A 19,651-nucleotide genomic window follows, 5' to 3' on the forward strand; every position below is an offset into this window, starting at 1 on the left:
TTTGATTCCGTACTCACTGCAGCCGTTTTAGAAGCACTGAAATACCAGGGAATAGAGGAAACTTGCATAAGAGTTTCTAGAAGACATATATAAAAAATGCACGAGCGGGATAACCCTCTACAAGCAAAGCGATAAATTTCCAATCCGAAAGGGAATAAGACAGGGACATACCGTTTGCCCAAAGCTATTCGCAGCATTTGGAGGGAGTATTTAGAAAGCTGGTCTGGGAAAACATAGGATTAAGGATAAACGGGGAATACTTGCACCATTTGAAGTTTGCTGACGACATAGTCTTGCTGAGTGAGACTGCAGAACACATTCAAACAGTTCTCGAGGAACTACAATCAGAAAGCACGACTGTGGGGCTAAAAATAAGGATGAATAAATCTGAAGTAACGAGGAATAAGCAGGCCAAGAATGTCTCCTTCAGATTAGGAAACGAAACGCTAGAAGAGGTAACAGAATATAACTACCTTAGACAGATGGTTAGTGCTGACCCAACCATGAGAGAGAAATCCGGCGCAGAATAGGTATGGGTTGGGGAGCATGCGGCAAGCATTCCCAGATAATAAGTAAGCTGCCTCCGTTACTCAAAAGGAAAGTCTACAACCAGTACATACTGTCGGTGATGACATACGGAGCTGAGGCTTGGCACCTTACTAAACAACTAGAAAGCAAACATAGGTCAGCTCAACGGGCTATAGAACGAGTAATGTTAGGAATAACACGCAGGGACAGGAAACGAGCTAACTGGATCAGAGAACAAACTAGAGTTGGCGATATCATAGCTCAAATAATGAAGAAGAAATGGACTTTGGCGTGTCGTCTGGTGAGACGAACTGATAACTGGTGGACAATTGGGGTAACAGAGTAGGTACCAAGAGATGGGTCTTGAAGAAGGGGAAGGCAAATAACACAATTGAGGGATGGAATAGAGAAATTCGGGGGTAAACTGTGGACTCAAGCAGCGCAGGACAGGAGCGGTTGGAGGTCAGTGAAAGTGGCCTTCGTTCTGTAGTGTACCTGAGTAGGCTGATGATGATGATTATTATACCATTACCAAAAAGCCGATCCCTTTTTCTCCACACACACTCCCGCCATGCCTTTAGCGCTATCCCATTTAGAGCTACTGTAGTGCAGACATTTTTCTCTAATGGACAATTTATCCGAAGGCTGGCAGTTGAACATTCAAATTGTCAGCATTTTTAAAAGCTCTGAGCTTTTTTAGAGGCGTTGGAAGCGTATAACGCAACCAGTATCAAGTCTGCACTCGCCTGAACCTCCCCCACCCCCGTTGTCTGACATTTTCAGTGCGGCATCAAGTCGTACAGCAACCAAGGCATCGTTCAAGTGTTGCGTGTGCAACCGGGCCTTCACAAGCCATTCTTCACGAGAGTCATCTTTGCCGTGCGGGTCAACGAGATGGTAGATCATGGCTCTGACGAAATGGTACGGCTTTTAACGCATCTGCATGCCTAATGGTGTGTTATAGTCTGATGGTGGTTTATCATGTTTCGTGTGCCTTTTAGAGCACTGTTAAGTAACTCCGGACGTGGTGGATCCCCTGTTATAATATCACTGCAGGTTCCATTTGAATTGCTACGTGCCTTCTTGGAAATAACGAGAAGCGAAACTTGACATTCAATGTAGCTAACACCAACAGCCTTGCAATGCTCTTGGCATAAAATTTAGTGATGCGAGACAATCACTCGCTAGTTTAATTTTCATGCCTGCATTATCCACGGATATGATGTCGCACATAGCGAGACGTAAAGAAAATTTCTAGTTTCCAACTGGTCCACGCAGCTGAAGGTGGTGAGTAGGGTTGTGTTTGTCTGGCATTATTTAATGTGCTGCTTTTCTGATGTTTTCGTATCCGCCTACATATATTCGTGTTGGTCAGATGACTGGCTTACTCACACTATGATTTTGCATAGGTTGAATTCGAATTCCAGTCTTGACTGACACCTTGTTTGACCATAGTGCCTGCAGGATCATTCTGCTCTGCAAAGGAGTAGCTGATCTTACTCTATTCATTTATTCACTTTTAATAGTGACCAAAGGTTGGAGCCCATTGCTAATAATAGTCGCTCTTACTTGCTGTATATGTCTCCCTCACAGTCTCAATACACAAGTGCTTATCCCGGCGCTCTAACAGCTGTGCTATGTCCGCACGTTGGCAGTGCAGAGCAAACGTTGTCATATGGAGGTCGTTTACAGGTCCCCCCTCCCCCCTCATAGCGAGGCTTGGTGGTGAGCTATAGTTGGTGTTTGGTCCTCTTGAAAAGTATAGATGCACTGTTTGATACAAAGATGCAAGGCGGACGTGAGAACAAGAACATATGAGGTGAAATGCAACACATTGGCTGTTCTTGTTCTTCTCATCTGTCTTGCATCTTCGTGTCAAACAGCGCACCTACACACTTCAAAATGGCCCCCTCATAGGCTATCTAAAGTGAACGTAAATTATGTGCACCTTTTTGTGGCACTAAAAGAGTGACAAAAAAATGTTTTATTTTAAGCTGAGCGAGTTCTGTGTGTCTGGAGGAATCCATGTAGAGAAAATGTACTGATGTGCATTTCAGTCAAGTTGTGCACTGTGACCGCTAGGACACTGGCCCACGGCAACATACTGCTAGTGTCCTGCTTAGCCAAATGTGCATACAGCTAGAAACTACATTCGCTATTTTAAGTGCGAACCTGTTTCTGACTAGCAATTAGCACTTTTGTACAACCATTTAACCAGGGTTACCAGGCTCACCCAAGAGGTTTGATGGGACTTGAATGAGAGTGGGCTAGCCGAATTCTATGGTCCAGCTGAGATCTCATGGGTGCTCCACCGAGCAACGCTAGAGTGAGAACTACCAAGCCGTACTAGCCATGTAGTGAAATTCGAAGATTTATGCATGGTAGACGGACTCGAAGCATTCGGTAGCAATGACGGGGTTTATTACCAGCAGGTTCGGGCAAGTTTCCAGACAATATGACAGCCACAAACAGCAGCGACTCTGCTGAATCACTAAGTTCCACACAGGCTCAACTTGGATATCTGTCATCATGGCTGCGTGAAGACGGTACCCCCAGTGACCAACACTGACTGAAGCCTGTACTACATGGAGCGATTTCGCCTGCGAATTCGCTGATGCGGCGCCGCTCATGCGGCAAAACCACCTTTTTTCGTTGCTGCGGCAAAGTGCCAAACATGTGAAGCTGTCGAGCAAACGCCGCTCGTGCGGCGTGTGCGGCGTAGAGGGGCCGGACCTGCGGCCAATAGGAGCACAGCTCGGCACCACTTGCACACTTGGAAACCAGATGGCGTTGCTTGTCTGAGCGCGACAAAAGCGCGGGCACACCAAAACGTTTGTCTTCTCTGCTGTGTGTGTGTATATTGATAAAGAATTGGCGATTCTTATATAAAACCGCAAATAAACTTATATTTACCGCAAACCAGACAGAAACAACTTGCCAAGAAAGTAAAATAAAACCACCCTTGTTAAAATCACAACAACCTTTGCTGGTGGCAAACATAATTCAGTCTGCAAACAAGGCGCATCTAAAATGCGAAAATCGCGGCGTTCGCAAGCCCCATGTAGACGACAATTCCAGGCATTGCGAACTTCGCAAGTGCGAATGTTCGTTCCAGCGGATTCGCAGGCGAAATTCGCTCCATGTAGAACGGGCTTGACTCGCCAAGCAGAGACCCTGTCAAAATGCATGCTTCCACACACTAATCGGTGAAAAAGGGGGTCCCTCGTGAGAGAGGGTTCATCCTCCAACGTCCTCATTCCCAAATCACTTGCTATAGCAGGTACGCCATGCTATGCATGGAGGTAATACGTGGCTACGCTGCTGGCCTTGACAAGCGGGCTAGGGTCAGCCACACAGACAAACTATGCACGGGGCCTGGAGGGTCCCCACAATTCTCTGGGAGCCTCCTCTCGTGCCACAGAGCTTGTTTGGCCAGCTCCCTGTCCTTGCTGTCCTTGCAGCTGGCAGATCCCCTGCACGTCCAGTGGATGTCGGCTGAGGAGGTGCAGCGGGAGGCGAAGCAGCGTCCCTGCTCGCTGCTGGGCTGCGAGCTGGCCGACCTGTGTAAGGTGCTGCTGCTGCAGAACCGGCAGCCGCCCATCCCGTGCGAGTTCCTCGAGATGAACGCCAGCACCCCACTCACCGCACAGGGGGGCAGTGCCACGCCCAACCGCTCCAGCGTGCCCGCCCGGGAGTCGCAGATCGAGCAGATGCTCGAGTCGGCAAAGTTCGGACAGCCCGGTAAGTCCTCCCAGACGCTCAAAGTTCATTGGCGAGCTTCCGCTGGGGCCACAGCAACGCTAAAGGGGTCGTGAAGACAAAATACAAGTGTGGTTCATTAAAATTATACTGCTCTGCCTCAATAACAATGTTGCTAATTTTATCGCAGAGTTCCAACAAATAATGGAGATATTTAGAAAAAAATTAAAGCTGTTTCACTCAGTGTTAAAGCGGTTGGAAGTGCAGAGTCGTGATCCACCGTAACGGGTCGTAGGGCCATTATCCGCTCTGTGAAGGCGGGAAATTTGATTTGCATTGGGTGGTAACCCAATGCAAATCAAATTTCCGGCTTTCGCAGGGCTCGCGTGCCCCCTGCTTGAAACTGTACCAGTGGAAGTTCTGTTTTTTTGTGCTTGCTTTTCCTCCTACACAAGCCGACTGCCTCTTTTTTTTCGCTTACTATCGTAAAAACCAACCCAACGAGCGTTACTAACTAAATGAACGCAAGCGCTGCTGGTTAATTACCAATATTTTACCTAAAATGTACCTGCAGTTTTCTTTGCGCTAACCAACGGGGAGATGTGTGACAAGCGCCAGCAGTTCACGGGTTTCAAACGGTTATGACTATACTAACTGCCTGGCTTTCAAAGCCTCTGGGTTATGCCGCAACGGTGGAACGCAGTGTGGCTCTACTTGGGCCGAGCAATCTACGACGACAAGGCAAGCCCCTAAAGTGCCCTGCACTTAATAGATGAAGCAGTGGCAACTCTCCAGTCACTCTCCGGCAATTTCTGTGTGATGTCACAGAACCTTGTTTGTGTGACAATGGGGACCAACCTAAGACACCACCTAGGAACATGCCTCGGCAATTGTAGTGGGGCCTCTAGTTCAGTTTGAGCGCATCAATTGAACGCTACTGTGCAGTAAACACTCAGATAACTATGTCTTTGTTGCTGGCTCATATTGCGTCACTGCAGCGCAAAGTTCTTGTCTTTCAGTTTTTCTTGCACTTGGTGGCTGGAATGGAGTGGAGCTGAGCGAGTTAACCAAAGCTAGTTCCATCAGATTGAACGAGTCGTATTTTGTCTTCACTGCCCCTTTATAGAACAGGCCCGAGGTTGCACAGTCCAGTGTAGTATTACAGGCGAGATAATAAGCTCGGAGATCCATCTTGCAATGGCCACAATGCAGAGGCTGTCTCCCGCATGCATGGCCCCCTCGTTTCCCTCTTCCACAGAGCAAGATGCGGTGCGCTTTGATTTCTTCAAGCATGTCAAGCCAAGCACGTTCATGAATCCGGTCACCTTCGAGAAGTACATCTCTACTCTGGGCTGGGAGGGGGCAGTGAACCTGTCCGACCTGTTCAGGTGAGCTGTGCTGCTGCTGCTGCTTGTGAATGTCGTGCATTATCTTAACTGCTGGTGCTTCAAGTAACACTAAGCACTTTTGAAGGAAGTAATTTAAGAAGTCTTATCCCAAAGAAATTATTTCCCCCGCGTTCGAAAAAATTGTGGCTGTTTTAACTGCATATTCTATGAGTGCAAGTGCAAAAGTTTACACATTGCTTTTAAAGACGATGCTCTTGGGATTGCTTTTAAAGACGATGCTTTTGGGATACCTAAAGGCAAAAATTTTGGTCTGTCTGTCTGTCTGTCTGTCGTTTGATTGATTCTTTCGGTGGAAAGATAAAAGACTTTCTTGAACAAGACATTTACAGACCCAACTTTGTTACTTTGAGCTATTGCGGAATACTGGTGTGTGTGTGTGGTTTACTGACCAGTTCCAGTGCCTGTCCCTCTGCAGGGCCATGGACGTGCACAACCGCGGTGCCCTGACCTGCAAGGAGCTGGTGTTGGGCCTGGCCGCCATGGAGCCCGGCACCCAGCACGGGGGCAACCCCGGGGAGCAGAGGTGCCGCCACATCTTCCGCCTGTACGACACCAACTGCGACGGCATCATGGAGTATGCCGAATTCAGGTGCGCTCCCCCCCACGCAGTCCGCTCCCCTTCTGCACCACTCTGGCAGGGCTGTGTGTGGTCTTTGGAAGGTGCATTCACGGTCGTGTTGGCAGAACCACTCACTGCCGCGTGCTGCTGCAGAGGGCAGTAAGGCCTTGTTTCCCCCTGCCTTCTTTCACGCCCTGTTGGTGGTAGCTTGTGAGACGTGCTGAGACCACGAAAGCAGCAAAGCTGTCTCTAATTGGGCCGTACTTGTGTATGAACTCTACCTCCCTTGCTTTGTTGCTGTGGTGCCTCCTCCCCCAAGATTGCACTGCCCGAAAGTACGCACTTGGGTGGCTTCCATTATCGCTTCCACTGCCAACTGGTGGCCCATAACTTGAGAAGCCTGTCCTGCTCACGTCGCAAAGCCGTGGCCATTCTTTTGTGTAGTAAACACGGGTGTTGTATTGTGGTGCTCAGGTGTCTTGTTTTGTCCTCTGCAACTCTAGGAAGATGGTGAAGGACATTCAAGTCATGAGGGGCATAACAATGGACGAGGCATCGCTGGACAGGTTTACGGCAACAAGTGCTGTGTGAGTTCTCTCTTTATTTTTTACTGTTTTATCTTCTAAAGCATTTTTCATTCCTGCTGTACGAGCACTCGTAGTGTGCAACAATCACTCACTGAGAATGGCAAAGTTTATGTTGTCATGTGGAAGAAGTTAGCCTTCTGTAATGGGTTGTGCACAAGCCCTTCGCTTTCTGTTGGGCTGCACTTTGCAGTGGATGCTTTTTTTTTTTTTTTTTTTTTGTCGCTATCTTTTTTTTTTTTTTGAAGAGTCTATTGACGGAAGGCTACATGAGTAGATATATCCAGACGAGGGTCCCATAGTTGGTACTGCACCGGGACCCTTGGTATGTTATTGCATAGGAAGATACAGTGAAAGCAGCCAAAGACAAATTACATAGTTACAAATATCAGAGTTACACTTCTAGAGTTAGAGTAACAACAGAGCAGTCCAAACCAAGGAACTCATGTCATAACATTATTAGGCAGACTCAATAAAAAGAAAAAAATGAGAAGAAAAATACAAAAGAAAAAAAGAAAGGGATGAAGAAGAATGAAAAAAGAAAAACTGGACACAAGACATTATATTGTATACGTCAAGTCACAGTTTTAAGCAAGACAACAGTTTGGAATGTTCAGGAAACGTTCTGGAGATGTTCAGTAAATGTTCAGGAATGTTCTAATGTTTGTCAAAACATTTCTGATTGCAAAATATTCTAGAGCTCTAAGAGGCAGAATGGCTGACAAGACCTCTTCAAATGCTGTTCACTTTTAATTCATGTCCTTTCTTGAGGCATGTGTAAATAGCAATGCTTGCTTTTAGAGTAAATACAGAGCAAATAAGGGTTTTGTTCGAATGTCGAATTGAAGCGAGTATTTTCCAGATGAGTATTTTGCAATTACCAGTATGAAAACTGGAATTCACAGTTGCCTGATAATACTCCTGTCACATGGGCACTTTGAATCGCGATTAAGTCTATCCGGATCGAGTTCAATCCGGATCGGGCCCCTGCTACATGGCAGTTTCAATCGCGATCGAGCTCAATCCCGCTCGAACTCAATCCTGGTTTCTCAAGCGCGATGAAGGCTTCCAAGCGCATCGAACGAAAGCGGCGATACTCTTGTCCCCGCTCAGTAATGGCACAGAATGTGACAACTTCAATTAACGCCACAAATTGTTTCAAATAACTTGACCCAAATAAGTGTGAGGTAATATTTACATAGTTACGTATACCTACGACCGCGCGAAGTTACCAGACGCTGGCCACAAGTGCATTGTTAGCGCCATCTGGCGTACACGAGTGCAACCCTTGCAACTTCTCGATCGCGATTGAAACGTGCCGTGTAGCAGCGGCAGTGCGTCGAGCGCGCTAGAAAACTCTATCGCGATTCACTTCAATCGCAATTGAAAGTGCCCGTGTGACAGGGGTATTAGGTTCAGAAATTGGTACAGGAAAGAGGAATAAACTTTATTCTGGTGGGTTATAAACCAAAATTGTCTTATTAAAAAATATATATATGGAAGGCAGCACTAAAAGCCTTCGTAAAAAATTATTTGTATGGCATAAAACAAATGTGAAAAAAGCCAGCTTGCTGCTTTAAGCTTTGTTTCACTCTTGCAACAAGTCATTGCCATACCTATGAAAGGTCTCTGTTCTTTCATCACGGAGCAGCTATTGAGCTCTTTAACAATAAAAATTCCTGGTTGTATAGTAGGCTGGACATTAGATAAAGAAATGAAGGAAGCTCACATTAACGCGTAAGACTTGAATGTAGCGAAGCTTTACACAACCTTCACGACTATCACGAAGGTTTAAGCCAGGACATTAGATAAAAAAAGGAAGGAAGCTCACACTAACGAAGGTAGCGAAGCTTTACATAACCTTCACGACTATCACAAAGGTTTAAGTCCATAATTGCAGCCGATTTGCTTCTTATTCGCTGCCGAAATGACCTTATTCCATCATTGTTGCTATGAGTGTGAGCTCTTTTCACTTTTTGGAAGTGATAATCATTGACATCACCTTGGAGGGGCATTTGCTATGACATGCCTTTATCGTTTTGAGCAAGTGTTGCCACTATTACAGAGTATGCTAGAAATAGTCTTTTTTTTTTTTTTTTTTTTTTCAACTTTAGTTAGTCTCCCTAAGTGGGTATGCTTCCCTTGACAAACGTGCACCGGGGATGTTGGGTGGTCACCGCGTGGCACACGCACACGAATGCTCGGCATTCTCTTGGTTTTTTTAACTGCCAGGGGGTCGCCGGAGTCTTGACCAACCTCCTTTGCTTGGCTTGACATATATGCGCAGGGGACTCTGGGCAGTCGTCGCTAGGCATGCACACATGGGCGCTAGGCATTTTCTTGGTTTTCTTAACTGCCGGGCAATCGCTGCAATCTTGGTCAATCTTCCTTGCTTGGCTTGACAAACGTGCACAGGGGATGTTGGGCGATCGTCGCGAGGCATGCACACATGAGTGCGCACTTGGCAATTTCTTGGTATTTTTAACTGCGGACACGAAAAATTACGATTTGCTAAACAGCTTCGCTGTTAAAAACCAGATGCCAGGTGAAGTCTTAATTTCTTCTGTCCATATGACCAGCTTCAAAGACGTTCTTCTTCCCTTGTGCATGCAACATTGCCAAAGCACCGATTGTCCGAGCCCTGATGAATGTCAGCAAGCTTTGTTCCAAGATGGGAAGGGTGTCTCCCCTCCTAACCCCCTGGGCACCGCAGGAGCTTCAACCTGGCCCAGGGTGGGCAGCTGCCGCTCAATGAGTTCCTGCTGGCTGTCGGGCAGCTCAAGTTCCGGGGCACCTCCCTGCTCTTCCGCTCCCCCTCCTCCGTCCTGCCCATGCTCAAGAAGAAGTAGTGAGTCTCCTCCTCCTCCTCTTCCTCTGCCACAGGGAGGCTGACGAGGGCTCTGGGCCTTCTGACACGAGAGGAGCAGTGTTTGAAGCTTGCCGTGCTGTTTGATTTCAAACTCAACTGTAGTGGTGCTAACGGATTACAGCCAGGCAAAACTGGAAAAGTGGAATGCAAAAAATTGCCTGCACACACGTGCAGCTTCGCATATGTGTAGCACCATGTAAAGCACGCTAGCGAGATGTTGCGTCAGTCAGTGTTTGCGCATGCTTTCAGGTGCTGGTAAAACAGAACAGTTATGACGCTTACGGTAACGCAGTGTATGGACATCTCCATTGATGCGTATTGTCTCAGAGGTAATGCTTTGAAAACAATAATAGATTTTTGTAAAGAGCGAATGCCATCACTGGAAGAAAATCCGTCTCGTCACTTTCTGCCACCCCGTACAAGTATACAAAATACTTGAGCTTTTGTCACAAAAACTGCCACTCGCATGCTGTTGGCTCCTTGTCTTGAGTTTATCACAGCTTTGCTGTTTGAAATTTGGTCAGAGGTTCTTAGTACGCAGAATAAATGCCAGCACAAAAAATCCCGTGTTGACATCTGTCACTTTTTGCACCACACATTGGAAACAGATTTTTAAAGTTCCAACCAAAACTTGTTCCTTAGCATTTCATGATAAAAATTGACAGTGCAGTATATCTGCCAGATCATCGGCACACCTGAGAGGCACTTTGTAGAAAAGAAAGAGCAGAAGCTGTAAGTGTAAAGAACAGAGCACGACCGTGCCATTGCTTTTAGTGATAGCATTTCAACGTTGTCAGAGTGCACGATGCGAGTCATTCTCCGTCACGGTGCAGCACCCTGGAGAATCTCATTGAGCCCACAACGAAGAAGTCCAAGATGTTCCACCCGACCATCGGCAACGACATGATCGAACAGAGTGGCCCATGTGAGTGTGCCTTTAAGATGGATTTCTTTCTCACCATTGCAGACTTGATGGGCCTTCAAACATGCTCCTACAATACCATCGGCTTTGTGCAGTGTTTTCTTGACAGTTTTAGGGTATGTGAATATCAATTTTTTCAGTTCGAAGCAAATTCGAATAATAAAAAAAAGCTTGAATCTTATCTTATCTTATTTGTTGTGCAATAAGTTGCAGTTTTTGTATTTCCAGGGGGTGAAAACTTTAATTTTACAGAAAACAATAAGTATCCGTATACGAAAAATTAATGAGAAATGTTCGATTTGCTTCAAATCGAACATTTCTAATAAATTTTTCGTATACGGATACTTATTGTTTTCTGTAAAATTAAAGTTTTCACCCCCTGGAAATACAAAAACTGCAACTTATTGCACAATAAATAACATAATGCAAAGAGAATTACTTGAAATGGAATATCGCAGCATCATGGCACACAAGAACCTACGTGTTTTGGCTTGTTATCACGGTCAAAAATTACTACACCACCACAAATCAGAGGAGTGAGTGTGCAATTGTCTCTGTTTTCATTGTGAGTTTATTAATGTTTACCCGTACAGTGCTTGTTTCTAGGAGACTTCTCTCTTTTCTCTTACATATTCGTTTATCATTTCGCGTTTCTAGCATTATTTATTGTAGGACACCTATTCATTTCGGTGGTTTCCTTTAGAACAAATTCTGCCCTTCGTAGTGACAGCAGCTGAACCCTGTACACATTTCCGCGTGCCAATAGCTACGAATGAACATTGATATTGCAGCCTTTCTGAAAGCACCGGCTGTTCCCGGTGTATATGTTTTGCGATTTTGTGGTTGCAACACAGTCTCAATACTTTTTAAAAATTTGGGGGAGAGTTTGAATATTCAAGTTACAAGTTCTAAAGTGTCGTTCGAATCAAATTCATTACCAGATAAATCGAATCGAATATTCGAAGTTTTGAATATTCACACACCCTTAGATTTAGATGCGACAGCATCTCATTCACTCGTCTTTTCCCTCCATACGGCGTTGTCGTTGTCCGTCCACACCCCTCCCCCATTCACCTCGCCGCGTGAACTGCGCTCTTCGCCGCTCACCCCCTCTCCTCTCCGATAGCGAACACTCTCTCGCGAGGGGCATTGGATTGGATTCGATTGGCTTGGATTGGATTGGATTGGATTAAAGTGGATTGTGTTGCGTCATAGCCGCGTCAGGGGGTTCACGGCACGTTTCACGCGATGGGAGAATCAACCTAACGGAAACAACAACGGAACCCCCTATGCGTCGCATCTACACAGAGGTTCCCGCGAGGGGAGGTGGGAGTAATTTTAGTGAAAGCTTCAGTTTGTACGTTCCCAAGCGATATGGTCTGCGCATTAGTTTTCACCAGTTGGAAACTTTTACTTTTTTGTAGCCCAACATCCCTGCCTTTTGTTCTTTGACCAGCGAGTAAACTTATGGGATTGTAGAGCTCCTGAATGTGCAACAGTTCTCAAAGCTATCTCTTATTTAGTTTGGTGTACATCTATTTTTCTAGTTACTTTTACGGCGTTAATAGTAGTGGCATTTGCTTATGACACTGCTTTATTGCAAGTGTGCTAGCCGTGTTGACAAACATTGGTCACTAAGGCCACATTGCTGTGTGGCTCTAATTTTGACTTCTAAACTGTTTTTTGAGAAGTGTAGGCTGCTCCAATTTAATAACTTTTACTAGGTAAGCTGTTCTAAGCCCCGCTCTATTGCCTTGTACTACTTCTTTTTTTCAGAGCATGCCAGTTCTGGTACCTGCTGTATCAGTTGGCTGAGGATTTCTGCTTGCTATAGATCTTGTTGACCCCACGAAGTACCGGCACGGCACAAATAAAAATAAGCATAACCTGACCTCAGATGTTGAAAAGGTCCTGATGGCTTTGACGAAAATGTCGAAAGTTGGTATTCTCTGAGATCTCCCTCGCTAGTGGTGACTGCAATTGTTGCCACTTTGCTCATCTTACAATACCACACTGGTGGACCGCAGCAGCACTAAGTTTCAACCACAGAAGAAAGCACGACTGAAAGCATGTCTGAACGACGGACTAGTTAGACTTCCAGAGACTGTTTTACAGCTGGCTGCCCCCCTCCTCTGGCTCGCCTTCATTCTAAGTGCGTGCCCTGCTTGCAGCAGCGGCAGACGACTCCGGGACGACGGACGCGGCGAGCCGGCTGCCCGGCCAGCCGGGGCACTACGAGCTGGCCACCCACTCGGTCAAGGTCCGCCGGACGGGCACCCTGGTCGACGTCTGCTCCCTGTGGCAGCTCGAAGGTGGGCCCCTCCTTTCTTGCCCCCCTCTCTCCCACACACCTGAAATGATGTTTTAAGCGCAGAGCACTTTAGGGCCGTGCCTTGTCGTTGTAGCTCACTCGCTGGACGCAAGTAGAGCCACACAGCGTTCCGTCGTAGCGGCTGCTGCCATGGCGTAACCCAAAGGCCTCGAAAGCCAAGCAGTTTATATAGGCATAAGTGTTCGAAACTCGTGAACCGCCGGCACTTGTCATACATCTCCCCGTTGTTTAGTGCAAAGACAACTGCAGGTGCATTTGAGGCAAAATATACGCAATTAACCTGGAGCTGCCGCGTTCATTTAGTTAAGAACGCTCGTTGGGTTGGTTTTTATGATAGTAAGCGAAAAAAAGTGGCAATGCAACGCACGTGCGGGAGGAAAAGCGAGCACAAAAACAACAGAACTCCCACTCGCGCAGTTTCAGGCAGGGGGTGCGCGAGCACTGTGAAGGCGGGAAATTTAAATTGCATTGGGTGGTAGCAGTGAGTGGATAACGGCGCTACAGCCCATTATGGCGAATCACTGCTCTGCACTTCCGCCAGATTGTACATTAAGTGGAACGGCTTTTTTTTTTGTTTATATGAGGGGCATACCGGTTATGCTATTTTTAGTGTGGCAAAACTTTATCAAATTGTTAGCGGAAATAGTGTTGTGCAAATTGTATTAAATTTATCAGAAGCCACAGGAATAAAGTCGTTTACAGTACTAGCAGGTCTTCAGTTATTGGTAGGTTGATTGATTGATTGCAGGGTTTAACGCGCCGACGCAATGCAGACGATGAGACGCGCCGTAGTGGAGGGCTCCGGATTAATTTTGATCACCTGGAGATCGTAATCGTGCGCCGAAATCTCGTACACACGGGCGTTTTTGCTTTTCGCCTCCATCAGAAAAGCGGCCGCCGCGGCCGGGAATCGAACCGGCGACCTCGTGCTCAGCAGCGCAACACCTTAGCCACTGAGCCACCACGGCGGGTAGTTACTGGTAGGTTGGGCAGCTGTAAGTACACCATGCCCAGCTATGCCACCTTTAGACAGTTACACATTTCTCACTGTATACTGGAACTTATGATGAGGTGAAGTGGGTTCTGCTGTGAGAAGAGGTTCCTGAATAGCATATTTTTGAACTTAACTGCCAATTGCTTAGCTCTAGGTACAACCAAAGAGAGACTCGAGGTTCGAATCGAAATGTGATGTGAATACTTGGAACAATACTTTTTTAGTTGAATAGCGTGATTTTTAATTTTGCATACTACAGTCAAATCCGGTTATACCGAACTCGCAAAAAACCACACCCATCAGTTTGATATAGGGGATAATTCGATATCAGCAAGCTAAGTAACTGGACGTCATGAAAGCACATAGCATTTCTAAGAACACTTTATTGGTGAAACTGGCTTAGTTTCGCACGAAATAGTCCTGCATCTTCTACTTGAACAACCTCGCTGCCCGAGACAGTATGCACTTCTCCACATTGTCGAAAGGGTTGGAGCAGCTGAGGCCGCTATCTTTCACATTTGCAAAGGAGCACCAGACTAGTGTGAGTGCACCAATCACTTCGGAGATTGTGGGCAAGGGACAGTTGTTGCTTTCCTCGTTGCGCGCGCTTTCACTTGCGCTCGGTATGTCGGCAATGTTGTCTTCCAAACTCACCCGTGGTTGTCACACCATCATCCACACGCGCAAACTCGCCGGCAGTGGCGTGCAGAAATGCCGACAGTTTGCTCCACAGTTCGGCAGCACCGGCGGTGGCTTCGTTGCACTCCCCGGGGTCTTCAGTCATCACCGGCACGCACAAGCAGGCAGATTTGAGGCAATTTTGGGGGGTTTCTTGAGCAACATCTGTCCAGAACTTACTTCGACAGGGTGTTCTCGGGAATCCTGTGCCTGGTGAGGACAGCTTCTGACCAAGTTCGACTCGATTTACGAACGCCAGCTTCACGGTAAAATGCGAATTTGGCCGCTTTGCGCTAGCTAGAGCCCCTAAATAAGCCTTTATTTAGTGACTAGCGCTAGCCACAACAGCTACCCTTCGGAAGAAAGCCCACTAAGCGCTAATGACGCAAACACAACAAACGAAAAAAAGCATGGCGGGTGGCCGGGGTCTCAGAAGGAGAGGTGACCGAACGGCACTATTGTAGCCCGGCCCCGTAATGAACGCAACGCAGTTCTCCGGCGCGAAAGGAGATGGCGCTACAAACTCCGGACCACCGCTCCGCGAAGCGGCCCTGTCAGGACGGAGGGCTTGCGGCTTGCTATGGCGCGAGTAAATAGCGTTGGGCTTCATTATGATCGTACATTTCTCCTTACATCGCTAACAAGGGCTTGCCGCGCAACTAGTTCAAGAGATTTCGCTAGCTGCTGGCGCTCACAACGATCATCAGCACAGTCACAACGGGCAGTTCGCGGCCTCTCGCGCATTTTGTCTTCCGCGCTTGAAACAATTATAGGGCTGCATCGCCTGCTAAAACTTCCTACTTCAGCTTACAATACATATATACGCTACCGCTAGCAGGTTTCTGGGAAGGCGCTTTTGTTGTTTTCCGAGCCTAATTTTCTAACAAGCTACATGTACTTCCAGAATGTTAGCAAGTATCGTGAATCAATCATGCAACCATAGCATTTTTGGGGGTTTGACTTCTTGGTAATGCAAATAAAAAAATGGTAGGCTTTTATTTTATGCTTTGGGTGGTATCTAAATAATAAGACAGATTTTCTCAATTTTAATTGCCTGTTTAATGTGTCTTCAAAGTAAAAAGTAAGGTCACTGTAAAGCACAGAGCAACTTAGACAAGCTTGGACCGCTTCCTCATTTCTTGGCTTTTCTTTGCCTCCTTTTGTCGCTGCTGCTTGCAGTGCTGCCGCATCGTCATGGAAATGTAGTAGTGCAGAACCTTTGCCATTACGTCCACTTTGTGCAGGGAACATGGGAACATGAAAGGATATGTAAGCAGCACATGGTCCAGTGTCTTACTGTACACACAGTTGTCACTGGGCTGTTTTGCGAACTCCTTTTCTGTTGCCTTCAGGAGGTAGTAGATGTTCAAGTTTGGATGAATGAGCTTACCACGTGTTTTGCAATTCACCAGATCTGCCTCTGGAATGTCACAGAATCCAGTTTGTTTCACGAGTCCATCTCTGCAGGTGACACACACGGTCTTGTTACCAATCTTTCGGCAAAGATAACCGGTGACATAGTAGATTATGCAATCTACATTATCTGCCATCCTGTAGTCATGCTCCAGGATATCTTCACATTCCCAACTTCCTTCCTCAATGAGTCCGTCGAGTCTTTCTCTCAGGCTGTCAAGCCTGTTCGTTTGCTGCTCACCTTGTTGAAATGCCAGGGTCTCTTCTCTTCAGCATTTACCGTGCAGTTCCCAAATTTCGGTGGTTTGAGAAGGGTGTATAGGGAAAGCATGCGATAAAGCTGGAGAAATGTTGAGAACGTAGGGTGTTCGTTTTGACCTCCAGCTTGCCGAATCGTTCCGAAGAAACACTCGAGGCGGTCTTGATTCAGCTTTGCTGTTAGGATGTAGTCAAAGCCACACTCAGTCAGTAGATAATTTGACAGTTGAACAACTGACTTTAAAGTCACCCTGAGGCCTTCTGCAGTAGAGGGGGTCAAAAAGAAGTCCTTGTGAATTTTTCCTCTGACTACTTCTTCCCATGTGTCAAGCCACTTTAATGCATCTTCGATGACTTGGAAGTCATTTCCACCAAGTCGCACTCCCTCAGCTGGAAACCGACAATTTAAGGCATCAAATAGATTGTTCATGAGTGAAGTAAACTGCACTGTGGGCTCCACATCGTACAAGTTGGGCGCACCCCGCTTGGCGTAGAACTGAAGCCCCTTAGCAACAGACTTGCTAAATATCTGCGTTGCCAGCTTCACTCTCATCTTCAACATATTTGAAGGGTTCACATGATTGTACGTGATCTTCGGGCATACTCTTTCATCCCCTGCGTGCTTTGTATCTGCTGCATACAAAGCATCATAGCATGACCACCGTACACACTTCCCATTGATGTGGAACTCCTTCTTGCTGTAGAGACGGTTTCGAATGCATTTAAATAAATGCGGTGCATCTGAGAGCATGTAAACTTGTCTTGAACTGTCAGATGGGTGCTCAAAAGAGTTAGTGGTACCTCCCAAAACACCACTTACTCCGAAATGCTTCCACATGCTACGATTGGTTGACGCACCATCACAAACAACTCCATCGATGCGTATTCCAGCTTGTTCAAGTTTTAGGATGCATTGGAGGAGCAGCTGTGAAAGCACAGTTCCTTTCGTTGGTCCTTTTGGCAACAGGCTGGAGATAGCTGTCAGCAAATGGAGCAAAAGCAAATACAGTCTAATCCCGCTACAACGAAGTCCGCTTCAACGAAATTTCCGCTTCAACGAAATATTTCCAATTCCCCGTCAGCTAGCCATAGAAGTCAATGCAACAAAGTCCTCGCCACAACGAACCATTTGTCTGCCTTGCTTTCGCTTCAACGAAATTTTCGATGAATTGCGCTGGGTTTGAACAATTATTTCACAATAAAATAAGCATAGCGCCAGCTATTCGTAACGTTTTAAACATTCGGGACGCTTAGTTTCACCGAAAACATGCGCGGTGTGCCCACACCGCCACCCCCAAAAAAAAAAAAAAAAAAAAAAAACTCATAGGCGGACGCCATTGTTTGATGGTGATAACGATGTGGCTGGCCGTCTTTACATGAGGCACAGGCCCGGTTCGCCAAGCCGGAGCTACAGCCAATCTGTATCCAATTGAAATCGCACGAATGTGCTCTGCTGCTGGCGCGGCGCTGTCATGTATCCGTTGTGGCTCGTGAGCAGCTGTCCTTGCCGTTTTCCTTCTACCATTCTTCATAGCCAAAAGCAAAAATCATGTTTGCGTGTTTGGTCTTGAAGCCAAGTCATCCTATCTTAGTCGCGAGCGCGCGGTCATGTTTAATGCAAGCGCGCGCGTCTTGCCTGCCAAGGTCAGTAGCTGCCGTGCCGTCAGAGGATAAGATAACGCCACTGCTCCTGCCACAAGCGAGGGGGGCTTCCGACGGCCTAGCAGCTATCTGAAAGTAATCAGCTCGGTGGGCACGCCTTGTTGTGCAGCCATACGTTTTCCGCCTGCATTTCTTCACCCCCCTCCGTAACGCGTTCTTCGCGTACAGTGAACACAGATAACCATTGGTATGTTTGTTATCCGAATAAACGTGACGTTATTGCGCGTCACTCCTTTTTCTAAACATTGTTTTTTTGCTGCCAATGATGCGGAAACATACGGGGCTATTTTTCGGGCCTTTCCGTGGTGTGTTGGGGCGGATTTCGCCTCAACGAATTTTCGCTTCAACGAAATTTTTCGCGCGTCCCGTCAATTTCGTTGTAGCGGGATTCGACTGTACAAGTCCATGGCCAGCAAGCTCCTTACAGTCTTTATCGTCCTGCCCGTGGTCAACCAACCCAGAGTATGTCATAGTCTTCGAATTCACGGCCAGTTCTTTCCTGACTTGAATTTCATCAAGCACCAGCATTCCTCTTCGTTCCTTTGGACTCTTGGTTGCCATCTTGGTTGCGAGGGCTGCCAGAAACCGCTCATCAAAGCCACACTTCAGCCCCATCATGCTGACGTATTTTCTGATGGTGGTGACGCAGGGCAGCGGGAGGATGTCATTGTTCCTCAAGAACGAGTATGTAGAGGAATTGCGGATATGAAGAAGGAGACACAGTAACAGCCAGTCGTCTGTGTATCTTCTGTTCCTCTTATTTGTGCATTTTGCTGCTGAAAGACACTCTGAAATCAGAAGTAGCTGTGCTGACGGGATGTCGTGCTGCTGCAGGCGGTGTTGGAGGTCTTCATTTTGAAGTGACTTCATCTTGTCCTTCGACTGCTTCAGTTCCATCAATAGCACCTTGTTCCTTGCCAAAAGACGTGCCTTTGACCTTGTCAGTGACGTCTTGGCCCTGCGGAGTGTTTCAATTTTTCCCCTTTCTTTAGACTGCACCGGTATCCTAATGCGCTGAAGCACCCTGCTTTCCTTTTTTCTGGCCACCTGACGAGACGTATGGATGCGGAGGGTGTCACAAAGAGAGCTGCAAGCCTTGCAGACACCTCCTTCGGCCACTGCAATTGTGCACCTTGAATGCCTCCATTTTCCTAGAAGATCACCATAAGCACACTCAGGCTCCGCTTTGGGATATTCCTTGATGCTAGGGCCTCCTGAGCAAACCTTGATTGCTTCTACGGCGTTCACAACTTGTTCCACATCAGAAAGGGTCATCACGCTCGCACTTACAGCAGCGCAGACAGGTTTGAGGGACTTCCCGAGCAGAACAATGTTCACACTCATGTCGCTTTTGATGTGCACTGCCTTGGCTATGTAGAGATTCGTTGCGCCAGATTCTTGCTTCACAGCCATTTTCGAGTACACAATATCTCGAATGCCCTCCATATCCACGCGATGTACGGCCCAAGAGGATTCGGGAAGACGCGCGGACTGTGCACTTTCAAAAAGTACGTCAAAGGCGGATGGCCGAAGCTCTACAATTCCAGTTCTGTTCTCTGTTAGGTCAAGCGTGTTGTCATCACCTTCCGGTGGATTGTCAATCGCATTTGCTGCGCTGTGAGTGCATTCTCCATTCCCGGGAGACAGGCGGCGTGACTTGGCTGTCAGCTCACTGGTGTTAGCTTTCCGCTTCACCGGTTTTCTCGAAGGCTTCACTTCCTTCGTGAGGTAAGCGGGGCATCCA

The 19,651-nt window shown here is 47.0% G+C and overlaps 1 protein-coding gene across 1 annotated transcript in view; it reads left to right on the plus strand.

Moving 5' to 3' along the window:
- LOC144144797 (uncharacterized) overlaps positions 1-19,651 on the plus strand; it is a 35,574-nt gene that overhangs the window by 3,240 nt on the left and 12,683 nt on the right. Inside the window, exons 2-9 of the mRNA XM_077676301.1 lie at positions 1,312-1,449; positions 3,990-4,269; positions 5,486-5,615; positions 6,052-6,225; positions 6,699-6,782; positions 9,493-9,627; positions 10,482-10,573; positions 12,742-12,882. Of these exons, the coding sequence (XP_077532427.1) occupies positions 1,312-1,449; positions 3,990-4,269; positions 5,486-5,615; positions 6,052-6,225; positions 6,699-6,782; positions 9,493-9,627; positions 10,482-10,573; positions 12,742-12,882 (1,174 nt within the window). The remainder of the gene's footprint in view (positions 1-1,311; positions 1,450-3,989; positions 4,270-5,485; positions 5,616-6,051; positions 6,226-6,698; positions 6,783-9,492; positions 9,628-10,481; positions 10,574-12,741; positions 12,883-19,651) is intronic.

The sequence above is a fragment of the Haemaphysalis longicornis genome, unplaced genomic scaffold, assembly GCF_048455015.1.
Source record: "Haemaphysalis longicornis isolate Haplotype H1 unplaced genomic scaffold, Haemaphysalis longicornis Haplotype H1 scaffold_7, whole genome shotgun sequence".
In the NCBI taxonomy this organism is placed as follows: Eukaryota; Metazoa; Arthropoda; class Arachnida; order Ixodida; family Ixodidae; genus Haemaphysalis; species Haemaphysalis longicornis.